Raw genomic sequence first — 14,975 nt, 5'->3', positions numbered from 1 at the left:
TCACTGCTAGCTTCATAACAACCAATAACAGCAAGATAAAAGCGCTCTAAACCAAACCCGCTAAACAGTCAAAAGTTAAACAACTGACAACCAAAGCATATTTTAGATGCAAGATACGCTAGCAGGAATGCTAACGGTCGGTCATCCGCTAGATTAACTTCGACATTTTAATCTATAAACTGTAAACCTTTACATGTTAAAAAGTTAACGTAAAACTTACCAGCTTTTACGAAGACTGCGAACTTGTTATATTTTTCATTCTGCAAATAAAAAGGTTTTTCTTTGGTTGATCCTTTTTGTTTGGTACAGGTATAGTAAGAATCAAGATGGCGACCGGAAGTGACATAAACTTCCTCTACATGTATTTTTTTTTCTTTCTTGCCAAAGACGTTTTTTTATCCATACTTTTAATTTATAAGCATATATAAATAACACATTTTGTTTCTATATACTTATTTAGTTCAGTTTTATTTAATTAAATGTATTATGATTTACTTATTTACAGAAAGATAATTATTTTTCAGATTATTGGACTTTCACTTAGTAACAGTGACTTAATATTATAAAATGTTTACTTCACCCCTCCATTTTTTATTTTTTTTTATTAATTTCTTGCAAGAAATTGAAATGATCAAAAATGCACAGATCACAATCCATATATTTCTGGTATTTTCTTCATGAAAACAAAACATCTTAATAATGACAGTAGGAAAATGTCTTCGCTAAAAAATTTAATTCTGAATTACAGTATAATTTACAATGCTTACAGGAACAGCTGCATAAAGATGCACAGGCACACCGGAAACAAATATTACAATTATAAATTAGATATATTAAAGCATAAGCATATTATGTCATTTATGTCATATAAAGTATTGTTCTGATTATGCCACTGATTAGTGTCACACCATTCAGCAGCCCTCAGGCTTTTGTGATTTTTGCAATCAGAAAACTACTGCTACAAAACCTTTACTGATTGTTCTGCTGTTGAACATTACAGAACCGTTTTTATTCATTTTCATCATGAATCAAACTTTGATAGTACAGAAAACCGTCAAATCAAGGTAAACTATAATTTTTCTTTTAAAGAGCAACATGAATGTAAAACTTCTACAAAAGCATCCACAGTGGATTGTTTCTGCAGCTCTTAAGGCACAAAATGGTTCTGAAGTTCAGTCTGGGCAAAACAGATGTAATGTTTGGGTGAATTGAAAAAAATCAACCTAATTGCTCCAATATGTAATTAGAAATATTACATATTTCTAATTGAAATATGTAATTTCAATTAGTGACCAAAGATCACTCTATACTAATAAAGATGTTTACTAAGACATAACCTCTCCCAGAGTGGGTCAGTCATGAACTTTTTCAGATTTATGACTCCACACAGGTTTGCGTTTCTCTAAGAAGGCCTGGATTCCCTCCTGTCCATCTATAAGAGCCAGGTTGTCCACCATCACTTTGGAGGCAGTGGCATATGCTGTGTCTCGGCCTTGAGCCATTTGTCTGCAAAAGAACCAGAAACACAAGAAGTTAATGCAATCTAATGTGTCAGGTATTCACTGCAAACCATTAATAACAGCGTACCTGTGGAATGTGGCCTTGCCAAGAGCTACAACAGGTCGACTGGACTGACACACTCGCTGGGCGATGGCTAATGTCTCCTCCTCCAACCGCTCCTCTGGCACCACCTTGCTAATCAGGCCATGCAACAGGGCATCACGGGCTGAGACAGGAGACCCTGTCAGCAGCATCTCCATGGCAACCTGTTCACAAAAACAAAGTGATAAGAGTTCAATCGAGGACTTTAATGATGTGGGTGATTTCCTGTGGATCAACTAAACAGCAGAAAAGAAGGTTCTCAATGATCTCACCATACCTCCAAGTAAATATTTTAAGCAGCACAAATAATTTAAAATACCACATTTTAAATTATTTCCCCAATACTACTTTGATTCTTGATATAAATGTGCAACATTCATTGTGAATAAACAGCCACCAGGTGGCGCATGTATCAGGTGAAAAAATATGTCATCAATTACACAAGGAAAAATGTTGCCAGGTTCAGTAAGAACTTCTGGGTTAAATCCTACCCCTGCTGAATATCTCAAAAGTGAAACAAAACCACTTTATGTCAGCAGAATCCCTTCAGTTCGTACCGTAATAAAAGTTTTGAAAAGTATCCGTCTGTACCTTTCTTGGCACCGCTCTGCCGATGGCCACCGCCGGCGTCGAGCAGAACAGACCCACATTGACACCCGGAGTGGCAAAGCTGGATTTCTCAGTTGCAATTGCGATGTCACAGCTGGCGACCAGCTGGCAACCGGCTGCCGTGGCAACGCCGTTCACCATGGCGATCACTGGAATAGGGAGGTCTTGTATCAGAGTCATCACCTGAAACACAAACGTTACTAACAGCTGAGGTTATGAACACGTGAGGCCTTGTTTTCATACCTGCACTAAACTCCAATCCAACAGGTATTTTATGTCAGAAATGTTTAAAATTAGATAAATATTGACAAGTTCAGTGCTTGCTTCTCTGATGTAAGGATTTATTTCCCAACTGGAACATGTTTTGACTCTTCAGCTGGAGTTTCAGTCCCATTCCAGACACAAACTGACCTCTGAGCAGGTTTGAAACACCTTGGTGTGGTATTCTCGGCCCTGAGTGGACGTCAGCTCCTTCAGGTCGTGTCCCGACGAGAACACCGGACCTTTGGCTGAAACAAACAGCGCAAACGTAAGACAAACTGCTTCCTGTCTCTAACATGAACTAGCAATTAAAAACAGACCTGATATGATGATGACTCTGAGATCTTCGCCATCAACGTCAGTCAGGATGTTCTCTCGGAGAGTTTCCAGCATGGACAAGGACAGAGCGTTCCTCTTCCTAGGGTTGTTTAAAATGATCCTCCTGGTAGAAATGTAGATTTTTAACACATTAGAAAATATTTTAAAGAACGTTTGTCACAGTAATATTCTCTTAAACTGACACTTTTTTATTGTTTACATACCACCATATGCGTACAGTACATTTAGTCAACTCTAATTTATTTCATTTTATAAATTATTGCCAATTGTTTCTGGACATTGTTACCTTTATGTTCACTATTTGAAATGTTTCTTCATAAGGTTCTTAATTTATTACTGTATTTTAGTCTTACAGTTAACACTGTTTTTTATTACTATCCAATTACAATTAAATTGGTGACAGTTTGTGTTATGTTTAGTTTGTTAATATCCAGAAAATTTTACAGTTACAAATAAACCTTGAAAAATAATAAACAGTCAGCTCTCTGCCTTTCTTTTTTATCGACTGTCGGCAGCAGCTGTTGGATCAACGATCAGTTACTCTACCCAACTGGGTTCAGAGTCATGTTTGCTCAACTGACTGAAGTCGGTCGGTTCTCCTCTCACACAACTGATGCAGACTTTCCCAGGCTGGGAATCGGGGTAAAATCGGGTCAAACTTGTCTTGTCCAGGACCAAGTCCAATCCGGATTGGACTTTATTGAGATAAATATGCACTCCAATGTATTTCTGTATAATTGGGTCCATTTTCCTTGTAGAAACTAAACAAAGTGAATTTAATTTAAATGTATTTAATCGGGAATGAGGTACAGACACCAGATTCAGGGCCAATTTCTTTCAGAGGTTGTCATGGTGATAAACTGCTCTGCAGCCACTTTAGCGTAATATCATTCTATTTTTACTGTTTATGTCTACTCAGTACAAAATATCCTTATGTGTTGAAATATTTCAACATGTTTTTAGTTTTAAATACAAATTAAAATTTTAGATTGCTATATTAAGATTGTCCAAGACATTTATATAGATGCAACCCTGACAAAACTAAAACGGGAATTTAGTATTCCCCTTTTTGTAGTTTTGTATAAACTCTGTAAAAAAATGTAATTTATGTAAACTACATTTCAGGGGATATTCAGGTTGTTCTATTGCATAATAAATTTCGGACCTGGACATTTATGTCCACTTCTATTGAAGTGAAAGTAAGCTCTTTACACCAATAATAAAGCGAAATGTCTTAATTTACCACAAGGCGATAATGACCGCGGTAATATTTCAGCCGAATTTCCACTGAGACCGATTAAGATGTTCTGGTTCAGTTTGTGGACCACAGAAAGCAGCTCTCTTTACTGAATCCTCAGTTTCTCCTTAAATGCTCTGTTTCTACATGAGGGTTCGGGTTGGTGAAGCGACGTGTTTTTAATGGCAGCACCTGATTCCGTGCTTCTGTTCCCTCAAAGTCAGCGGTTCCGCTTCCGACTGGGAGTAACACCGGGGAGCGGACAGCAGTGGTATCCTCCTGCTGAGCTGAAACGCAGAAACACCTCTACACAACATACTGCGAGCCATTATTCAACCTTCTTTCCACTACTTCCGACTTATGACGTCACGTGGTCAAACAGACCCGGTCTGCGCATGTGCAGAAATCAGACCTAAAAATCAAAAACAGGTTCCACGGAACAAACAGGAGAACATTTCATCTTTCTGCTAAAATATTTATTGTAGTCATAAATTAATCAGATGATCTTTCAGTTGTGCTTGATTTTATTTCATATTTAAAACGATAAAAACATAAAATTACTTGCAAACATCAACAGTGACATTTTGTTTAGACTTTTCCTTGTCCTAACTGATTAAAAGAATAGTAGAACCCTCACATTCCTTCAAACCGTTAAATTTTTATTTCACAGATAATTACAAATTATAACACAGTTATGTTACAATTAGTTTGTTTTGCTGTCTTAATTTTTACAGCTGGCCAAAGTCAGAATCACAGTTTTTTACACTGATCAATTAGAAACACCTTCATAAAATAATTAAAAATAAAAGGAGTAAAACCTATTATAATCCCTGGACATTCCTTCATTGTAAACTTAATAATTTACAATAAGTTAAACTAAGATTGTATGAAGTAACAACTGATATTATTTGTAAAGTTCTGAACACAGGCAGTCATCCATCCACTGCGTACATTCACCTGTCCTTGCTCAGGATGTGTCACCTAAAGAACAAGAAACGGTTGCAGAAAGTGCAGGAAAGCAGAGTTTCTAAAGATGCTCTTCCACTGCAGCAGTGATTTTCTGCGGTGCGATCTTTATTGGGACCTCGCTCCAGGTGCTGATGTATGGAAACAACCTGTCGGTGAAAGTGTGTGTGAAGGTGTGTATGTGTGCTCCAGTTTCTGCGTCTGAAAACAACAGCCGTCCTCCATCATAGTCCAGGAAAAGCCGGATCCTTCTTGGGTTTCCCTTCACAGAGACGTCAGATCCCAGATCTGTTGGGGAAAGTGTTTTGTATTCTCCTTTGCAGAACATGAGCCTCCACAGTCCGGGCCAGATGACGCCTTTCCTCACATCCGACCCCACTAGCACACCCAGAACGTAGGCATCGTTTTCTCCTACCTCCACCTCCCAGCTGTGACATCCTGAGGTGAAACTCTCAGAGCCAACGACAGAAATAAAGTGGTCAATCCTCTCTGGATTGTCAGGAAGTTCCTGTTTTCCCGTGCCCTGCTTCAGACTGGTCAGATCGTCAGACAGAGTGAGGTCTGGATGGGCCGTGTTTGGATCCAGGACGACAGGACTGAAGGAGATCATGTCCTTCATCTTGCTCCAGACGTTGAAGCTCAGGTTTCCCAGATATCTGGCCTCATCGATCAGCGCTCCAGAGATCAGGTCCGGATCATCAGGAACCGGCTGCTGCTGGATTCTCTCCACCGTTTCTTTGTAATTCAGCAGAAACTGAACATCTTTTGCTCTCAGTTCGTTTTCTGTGGTTTTAATTAATCCTGACAGATCTGAGATCTCTTTGTTCAGCGCTCTGATCTTCTCCTCCATCATGTGACTCTTCTGCTCCTCTTCCTCCCGCAGTGCATTCAGCCTGGCCTCCTCCTCCTCCTCCAGAAACTGGTGAAGCCTCTTAAACTGCTCTTTGATCTTCCTCTCTGTGGCTTCAGCCTGAGTTTTGATGTGACCTGCAGTTTGATCACAGCTTCCCTTCACTTTATGGATGAGCCTCATCCTCTTTCTTAAGGGCTTCAGTGAATCCTGCAGCGTTTTCTTGGCCTGCTGTCCGGCCTCTTCGGTGAGCTGGAGCTTGTGCTCGCTGTGCGTCTCTGACTTCCTGCAGACGCGGCACAGAAGCTGCTGCTCATCCACACAGAACAAGCTGAGTGTTTCTGCATGCAGACTGCAGAGCGGCTCAGATCCTGACGCTCTCGCCTCGTCAGACGCCATCTTTAGAGAAAAGTCAGGTACAGGTATTGTCTTTGATGACCTTCTCTTGCAGACCGGACACTCGGTAGTTTCTCTTTCTGCCCAGTTTGTCTTTAAACAGGAGACACAGAAGCTGTGCTCACATGTCAGAGTTACTGGATTCTCAAAAATGTTCTGGCAAACTGGGCACAGAAGGTCTTCCCTTTGGATTGAAGCCATGACTAGACGTTCCTCTGAAATACGCAAACAGTTTCGCTTTTGAATAAATCTTCTAGTTCTTGTTTTTCTGCCAGCAGCCGATCCGTTTTACCACCTGCAGCATTCCTGGTGTTTCTCGAAGCATTTCATCATCCTTCAAGAGAAACTCTTGAATTTGATCTCAAAGTCGAGGTTTTTGTCTTCTGTTGGTTTATTCCAACGTCTCTGTTGAGGAAATCAGCAGGTTTACTTCCTGACTCACCTGAAAGACAGGTCTGACCTGCAGGAAATGCCAGCCCCGCCCCCTGACTCTGATTGGTTGTTTTACATTTCTTCAGACCAGTAGCAGCTGTGAGGAGGTGGAGATCGATCTTTTTACAGATTATCTGTCTCATGTTAAGCTGTCATGACATGGTGACAGTTTTAACCAATAAAACATTTTATTTATCAAGATATTTTTGTTTACTTGATTTGTGCTTCAGGTTATAAATTCAGATTCTATCAACAGTTTAAGTTTGATACGAAAATCGTCTTCATTTTCAGAAACTTCTGCTCAAATTTTGACAAAATGTGACAATAGAAACGATATTCATAACAAGTTGGTGCATTTATTGTCAAACACAAAAATACAGAACATTAGTGATTGGCTTGTTATAATTACTGTTAAAGAATGAGAAAGTACCTTCATGTCTGCACATCCAGAAAGCAGAAACACTTTGAATAAGTCAGAAAAATGAGATATGAGATATGAAATGACGCCGTTTGAGCCTAAACTAGCAGTTATTTCTACTTGGATTAGCATTTTGATGAGCATGGTTGTGCAAATTAATATTTTCTGAACATAAAGTGCTGCTTGATGTTATTTACGTGGTTTTGTTCTGAGAAAACATTCGGCAGCTCTTTATGAGAAGGAGAATACTGACATAGCAGCATTTAGAAACATGAAGGAGTCTTCATGAACGTCCATGACTGTTGTCATAAAGCATCAGTCGGTAAATAATGAAACGTTTAAAGCAAAGTTCCTCCAAAACCTGCATTAAAAGTGCCATTATTTACCAAATGACACTTCATGACAACAGTTATAAACATTCATCAAGACTCCTTCATGTTCTTACAGATGTTATGTCAGTCTTATACTCACCCCTTCAAACAAAGTGTTACCAAACATCCCATAAAGGTGTGTGTGTGTGTGTGTGTGTGTGTGTGTGTGTGTGCGTGCGTGTGTGTGTGTCAGTGCAATCACCTCCTAATGAAGATAATAACAATAATAATAACAACAACAACAGACGCACTGAGACATGAGTCTCGTTGAGGAGGGGAGCAGGAGCAGGAGGAGTCCCGTCAGAGAAACAGTCCTGCTCCTGGCCCGGAGGAACAGCGCACCCTGCAGGAGGAAGGCCTCATGTCAGGTGACGGCGTTCAGGCTCTGGCCGCCCTCCGTAGGGGTGAAGAACTGCACTTTGGGCGGAACCAGCCCGGAGTTGTTCCTGCGCAGGCTGCCGCCGCTTTTCCGCATGGAGTTGTTGCGTCTCATGGAGTTTCGCTTCCTGAGGGAGTTCTGGTGCGACAGCTCGCTCTTCTGCAGCGTCTGGATCAGGATGTACGGCTTCTCGTCCAGCTCCCGAGCGCTGCAGCTGGGCGTGCTCACCTTCAAAACAGCAGCCCGCTTTAATTATGCTACTTAATGTAGTAATTATTGAATAGTGACTAAGAACATTCTTACATATGTTCTTACATATCTGTGCCAGACGTTAAAGTTTGACCTGAAGCACTCACTTTAACCGTATTGCCGAACTTGGAGTAGTCCACGGAGTACACGCCCTCCTCCTCCGTAACGATGGGAACGAAGCGGTGGCCCCACTGGATCTCCTCAGAGACATAGGAGGTCCGGGCCTGGGTGGTGATGCCCGTCGTCTCCACGACTCCCTCCAGGATGACGATCACCTCCAAGTCGCTGCACTGCAGCTCCATGGCCGAGAGGTCGTACAGCGGGCTGAGCGGACGAAACATTCACAGAAAACACAAGAGAAAAGAGCAAAAAGTCCTAAATTAGTAATCAATCAGAGGTAAGAGTAAAACGACTTCAAAATTACTCGAGTAAAAAGTATTTGACTAAAAGTCTACTCAAGTACTGAGTAACTGATCAATTTATCAATCATCTAATATTTAAAAATTACATCATTAGATGGACCAAAATATAAAGTCAAGTGGAAATTTTGGTATTTTAAGTGTGAAAATGACATTAATTTACGTAATTAACAAAAAACACAATCAGGCAAAAATAAATTTTTCCAAATCAGTTTCTTTCAATAAAAAATGAAACTTTAACAGAACCTGCAGCTCTGAGTCTGGTGAATGTTTGGCTAAAACATGTTTGCTTTTCATTCAGAGGATAGAAAATACATCAATTTTACTCAAGTAAGAGCAGAAATACTTCAGAATAAAATAAAAATAAAAGTACAAGCATAGTAAAAATACTCCTAACGGTAAATTTTTCTCAAAGTTACTCAAGGAAATGTGACTCTGCATTTAATTGATTTCAAAGGCACAAACTGAACAAAATTGAATATTGTCAAAAAGTTCAAATATTTTTGTTTCTCATTTCAGAAAGTGAAACTAAATATTAATTTGATTTATTAGACAGTAAAATATTCCAAGCATTAATTTTTGTTCAATTACAGAAAATTAAAACCCAACATTCAGGATTTCTGCAGGTTTCACCAAATCAAATTTAAGATTTTTTAAAGACTATTATTAATGAAATGTAAGACCTGTATTGCCTTAGTTTCCTCAAAAAAACAACAATATTTAAGACTCGTGATTAATGTATTTAAGGCTAACTTGCTGTTTTTACTTAACTTAAGACATTTTAATAACTTAATTCTAGATACATCAATTTATTCAATTCAAGGCTGTTAAATTTTGCCTGTGTACAGATAATTCTTTACGATATTCTGATATTTTGAGAAGAAAGAAAAAGTCTCCACAGCTAAACTCAAGTTTAAAGAGGAACTGGAAAATGGAGACGTAAAGTTTTGCGGTGAACCTGTTTTTGTCGATGACGTGGCAGATGATGAGCGGGGCGAGGAGGAACAGGCTGTTGCTGGCGATGGCGCTCTCAGTCTGAACGTCGATCTGGTGGATGGGGATTATCTCGCCCTCTGGAGTCGTCGTCTTCCTCACCACCTGCAGGCCAAACCATTTCAACCAATCCTGAAACATTTCCCTTTCTTCTGTGTAAAATATATTACAAACAAAACAGATAAAAAAAACAGACCTCGGAAAATATGTTGGATATATGAACCTTTAGCTGTCAAATGTTGGTGAAAATGAAAGCAAACTTTATCTATTCCTTTGCTCAAATGCTAAAAGTTCATTTTCTCTTTGTGCTCTGGATAAAAATAATCTAAACCCACCTAAATGAATCCATAAATAAATGAATTATTAATTCAAATTACACTACAGTACATAAATAAATAAATAAATAAATAAAGTACATTATTAGCATCACGCCGCTAAGCTACCAACCTGTTCTGCTGAGCTAAGCTAGGCTAGTTAGCCATTAGCATGCTGCCCTTTTCTGTTTACATTTTTGTTGTTTCAACACAAGGAATATGTTTCTAATTAAACAAACTGGGTCTGTGAATTGTTTTGTTACAAAAAGATAGTTTTATTATGCAAAGAAAAATATTTGGGCTGGGAGAATATCTTTTGCTAAAGCTAAAAACTAGAAAAACCGAAGTTTTTACATGCGTTTTTCTGACTAATGAGTCTTAAACTGTGAGCTAAATGTTAAGATCCAATGTTCTAATATTATTCATATAAATATATAATTGCACATGTTTTGTTTCTCTTTATTTATTCAGTTATTAATATTAAAGGACAGACAGCAAATTGTCCTTGTTATGTGTTTTTTAATTTCCATTTTCTCATAATTAATAATCAAAGGTGAATTTTATTTGATGTAAAAGACACCTGACTGTTTTAAGGCCGGATTTTCTATATAATGCTCTTTGTGTACCTCTGTTGTCCATTTTATAGTTCCAATAACAAAAAAGAAAAATAATAAAAATACTTAATTATTAAGATTTGCCTAATATTTTTTTTTATTCCATTATTCTTCACTTTAGTGTTGAATTAATATAAATATAATGTTTTAATGTCAGCTTGTTCTAAGAATCAGACACCAAAAAGAGCTACAATATTGCTACTAGTTACAAAATACTGTCAACCAGTTTAATCCTCAGAGGTCAAAGGAGATAATCCAAATTAACAACCTGTAATCTGACGGTTGCTCCAATAATCATGCTCTTCCTCAGATCTCCAATGCGAATCATGAAGCACAGACGGTTGTTCCTCACGGCGATAACGGCGTGGCGGCTAAAGATCAACGTCTCCGCTCGGCGGTTCGACTGAGCCGTCTTCATAAAGATGCAGCCTGAGAACGGAGAAACGCCCAATAATATCCAACTCTTATAGTCTCTGATTCGTAGGTCGTCTCTGCATCAGCAAATGAATGTTTCTACCCAGCATGACGGCGTTGATGATGAGTCCCACTATGTTCTGCAAGATGAGGACAGTAATGGCCGCCAGGCAGTGTTCTGTTATCATCCGACCTCCGAAGCCGATGGTCACCTGAACCTCGATGGAGAACAGGAAGGCTGAGATAAACGACCTGGGAAAAGAGAAAACACTGAAAAACTCAGACATTTTAAACAAAAAATCACAGTAACACAAACCTATCAGGTTATTATTTTAATAATACTGTTTTACACAGAAAGATATGTGTTTTATCATTGGTGCTGTTAAATGTGCGCTCTGTGTTTTTCTGCATCACTTTTTTATAAGTTAGGTAGGTTCCATTTTGATTGTTACAGATTAATTGTTACAACACTCCACTCAGGTCATTTCTACAACATGAAGTTGTGTTAGAGTACTGCATAGGCAGAAAATTGTCATGTAATGTTGGAATATTTTGGGCTGGAGTTTCCATCTTAGATGTTTCAGTTGTCATTTAAGAGATCCTGTATTCTCTGAAACCAGTGGTGAAGTTGGATGTCATCTGCATAGACAGAATACGATATATTTTAATTCTAAATATACCTTAAGATGAGCAACAACAATGGATGCAGAGTTCCCTCCACTGGCTATGGGTCACCATGTGTTGGTCGGCTGCCATGTAGGACAGGCAGTGACCAAAGACCTTGGCGGTTTGATCACTTTATTGTTGAAGTTGCCTTGCATTGATCCACAACTGCAGGAGCTGGCTCCCAAGATGTGTTATACCTCTCTGGTAGGGAAGGAACCTGAGCTAGTGAGTGAGGTCGAGAGGGTCCAGCTAGATACTGTTGGACTCACCTCGACGGGTCTGGAACCAAGAGAGGGGATGGACACTCTCCTGCTCTGGAGTTCACCACTAGCAGGAGTGGGCATACTCATCGGTTCCTGTCTTGACACCCACATATTGGAGTTTATCCAATCAGTAACTCAGATTGCTCATTCTTTTTGGAGTCTGTGCAGGGGTTCCTGGTAAGCACTCCTGCTAGGGACTCTCTTCAGCTGCTGGGGGATTCCAAGTCTCACGTGGCCATTGACAGTGAGACCTGGAGGGGGGTGATTGGGGGGAATCTGAACCAACCAGTGTTTTGTTATTGGACTCCAGCACTCTTCATGGACTGCCCGTAGTGAAAACCAAGTTCAAGCATAAGAGTGTCCATATGTGCCGCAACTGAACGACCGACTTTGTTGATGTTTCATTTGATCTTCGGTCGCATTTGATCTTGGACACTCAGGTAAGGAGAAGGAACAAAACTGTCAACCGATCACTACCTGGTGGTAGAGGATGCTGGTCAGTCCCAACCTCTGGTGCTGAAGCCTCTGAGGTGATTGAAAAGGTTCTCAGTGGTAGGGTGGATTCGTACAAAGGTCCCCAAGGTTCTAGATGTTGTAGGGTTGTGTTGGCTGACATGTCTCTGCAATGTCAGCCAGTTCCCCTGGATTAGTAGACCTCTTAGTTGGTTCCCCAATTTAAAAATGGGGGCTACAGAGTGTGTGTCTACTACAGGAGAGTCACACTCATTAGCCTCCCTGGTCAAGTCTAGTCATGGGTTCTGGACAGGAAGGTCCGCCCGATAGTAGAACCTAGGATTCAGGGAGAGTGGTGTGGTTTTCATCGCACAGGGTCTTTGAGGGTGAGTAGGAGTTTCCCCAACCAGTTTACGTGTTTTGTGGACTTGGAGAAACCATTGGACCGTGTTCCTCAGGAAATCCTGTAGGATGCTCCTGGAGAGAGTTACCAGGTCATTCTTGGATGACTGGTGTCAGAGCAGGGTCTTGATTGTTCCTGGTGAGAGTTGGACTCGGTCAAGGTTGCCTTTTGTCACCGATTCTGTTATAACCTTCATGGACAGAATTTCTAGGCACTGCCAAGGTGTTAAGTGGATCCTTTTTGGTTGCCCCAGAATCTGGTTTCTGAAGGTGATGTGGTTTTGTTGGCATCATCAGATTATGATCTATAGCTTTTCCTGGAGTGGGAAGTGATCGGGATGAAGCTCAGCACCTGCTAGTAATAGACCAGGGTCTTTAGCTGGAAAAGGGCAGAGTGCCTTCTTCAGGTCGTAGAAGAGAGGAAGAGTTTTAAGTATCTTGGAGTCTTGTTCACTAACGAAGAAAATATGGAGTTGGAGATCGTAGGACAATGGTGGTGATTGTTGGAGGAGTTTGTCACCAAATTGGTGGGTTGCCAGTTTGATCCCCCTCTGTCAGAAAATAATACTGTATAAGTAGAGACTATTTACCATCAATAGGCAGATTGGTGATGCCTATTGATAGGAAAGTTGATAGCACCTATCAACTTTCCTATCCTCATCTGGGACAATTACATCATAGAGTGAGCAAATTTAGCAAGGCCTGAAAACAGAACCCTGTGGGACACCAGTTTACAGACAAGTAGAAACCTGGCAAGATCTGGTTAAAATGAACCACCAAAGTTAATTCACAATACCATCATTATTAGCCATAATTATTTGGTGTTTGCTATATAAAACAATAACCGTTTCTACTTTCTTCTCATTATTATTTTGAGCTGCATTGTTTGAGAAAATCAATTTGAACCACAACTTTTCCCGAATATTTCCAGTGAAAGTTAGTTTGTGCCTGAGATTTAGGCAAATACGATTTTTGCTTCATTAGCAGCCAAAAGAAACGAACATAGAGTTCAATAGTCTGATCACAAAGCAGAGAACATCAAGAGAACTTAAATAGATGGATGCTGAAAAGTAAAAACATTCTGAAACCTTTTGGGAATAATCTATTTAAAAATCTAACAGGTTGAGTTTTTTCTCCTCATCTTCCTCTGCTGCGTTTTAAACGGAGAAAGAAGAGGGAGGGAGGAAGAGATAACTTACACTAAACCTACTTTCACTGTTCAAGTTTAACTTTTTCACTTTTCTGGCTCTTTGAGAAGTTTCTTACTCGACATCGGTGACGCAGTGGGTCTCGTTTTTCCGCGCCGGGTCCATGTCTCCGTGCGCAAAGGCCACCAGCCACCAGCTCATCGCGAACAGCAGCCAGCTGCTCACGAAGGTCGTGGTGAAGATGACGAGCGTGAAGCGCCATTTAAGGTCCACCAGCGTGGTGAAGACGTCCTGCAGGAAGCGGCCCTGCTCGCGGATGTTCTTGTGCGCCAAGTTGCACGAGCCGTTCTTGGCGATGAAGCGCGCCTTGTTCACGCGGTCCCGGAACACCGGCTTCCGCGGCAGCCGGGAGGCGAGACCCGGCAGCCCGAACTCCTCCGGGATGATGCTTTTCCTGGCCAACATCTCGCTCCTCTTCCTCAGCCGCCCTGAAGCCCAGATCCGCCTCACTCAGTGCGCCTTTACGCGCGGAAACATGCCGAAAATGCGCAAAAGATGAAAACGTCCCGACTTGAGAGCAGCGCGCCGCCTCTGCTCCGCTCCTCTGAGGGCTGGGACAGTGTCCTCTGTCCTGTTGACGTCGTCCAACTTCCAGAGTCCAGTCCCGATCAGGACTGGAAGCTGCTGCTGCTGCCTTCACGGACTCCACCAGCACCGTCGGAAATCATACAAACTACGCGTAACAGAGGAAATATTGGATTATAAAAACTATTTTACAGCATAATTTTGATTAGTTATGGACTTTCAAGAACCGATAAACTAAAACTCATATCGGAAATCAGAGTTTATTAAGCTTTTCTGCTATTCGGTGGGCCGATTAAATCCACATTTTCCACATCTTTTTCAGCTGAAACATCAAAATGTGTTTATTTTTGATGTCATGGCTTTCCTTTATTTAATTTATTATAAATATAATCTTCGGAATCGACCAATTTTCTCTTAATCTGCCCCGAATGATGATCGGCAGAATTTATTTCCTGCTCTTTCATAAATTATAAACTAAAAACATAAAGAAAATCTCTATTTCAAATCGAATAAAAATCTTATAAACGTTAAAAACAGCATAAATAAATTGGAATAAATCTAAACAGACCATAAATTAATCAAAAATAAAGCTAAG

At 40.3% G+C, this 14,975-nt stretch overlaps 3 protein-coding genes and 1 long non-coding RNA gene across 4 annotated transcripts; 1 reads left to right on the top strand and 3 right to left on the bottom strand.

Moving 5' to 3' along the window:
* Window positions 1-716: 716 nt before the first annotated feature.
* echdc3 (enoyl CoA hydratase domain containing 3) lies at window positions 717-4,425 on the bottom strand. The gene is made up of 6 exons (XM_015002329.2): window positions 4,241-4,425; window positions 2,793-2,914; window positions 2,623-2,720; window positions 2,194-2,394; window positions 1,588-1,766; window positions 717-1,506 (listed from the first exon to the last, which is right to left on the bottom strand). Exons 1-6 carry the CDS (start codon window positions 4,375-4,377, stop codon window positions 1,353-1,355), a joined length of 891 nt encoding a protein of 296 aa, XP_014857815.2. The 5' UTR covers window positions 4,378-4,425; the 3' UTR covers window positions 717-1,352.
* A 129-nt stretch (window positions 4,426-4,554) lies between these two features.
* LOC106927020 (zinc-binding protein A33-like) lies at window positions 4,555-6,726 on the bottom strand. The gene has a single exon (XM_015002307.2). The coding sequence runs from the start codon at window positions 6,459-6,461 to the stop codon at window positions 5,076-5,078; it is 1,386 nt and encodes a 461-aa protein (XP_014857793.2). The 5' UTR covers window positions 6,462-6,726; the 3' UTR covers window positions 4,555-5,075.
* A 302-nt stretch (window positions 6,727-7,028) lies between these two features.
* Window positions 7,029-14,562, bottom strand: kcnj8 (potassium inwardly rectifying channel subfamily J member 8). The gene is made up of 6 exons (XM_015002317.2): window positions 13,914-14,562; window positions 10,967-11,115; window positions 10,718-10,878; window positions 9,487-9,626; window positions 8,217-8,433; window positions 7,029-8,088 (listed from the first exon to the last, which is right to left on the bottom strand). The coding sequence occupies exons 1-6, from the start codon at window positions 14,258-14,260 to the stop codon at window positions 7,846-7,848; spliced, it is 1,257 nt and encodes a 418-aa protein (XP_014857803.2). The 5' UTR covers window positions 14,261-14,562; the 3' UTR covers window positions 7,029-7,845.
* Window positions 8,374-11,220, top strand: LOC148152548 (uncharacterized). The gene is made up of 2 exons (XR_015762151.1): window positions 8,374-8,506; window positions 10,760-11,220. It is a non-coding gene; the product is annotated as an uncharacterized LOC148152548 (long non-coding RNA).
* Window positions 14,563-14,975: the final 413 nt, after the last annotated feature.

The sequence above is a fragment of the Poecilia mexicana genome, unplaced genomic scaffold (genome assembly GCF_051168715.1).
Source record: "Poecilia mexicana isolate PSO_F unplaced genomic scaffold, ASM5116871v1 scaffold_23, whole genome shotgun sequence".
NCBI lineage: Eukaryota > Metazoa > Chordata > Actinopteri > Cyprinodontiformes > Poeciliidae > Poecilia > Poecilia mexicana.
The sequence above is the reverse complement of the archived record's forward strand: the minus strand, read 5'-3'. Positions and strand labels throughout refer to the sequence as shown.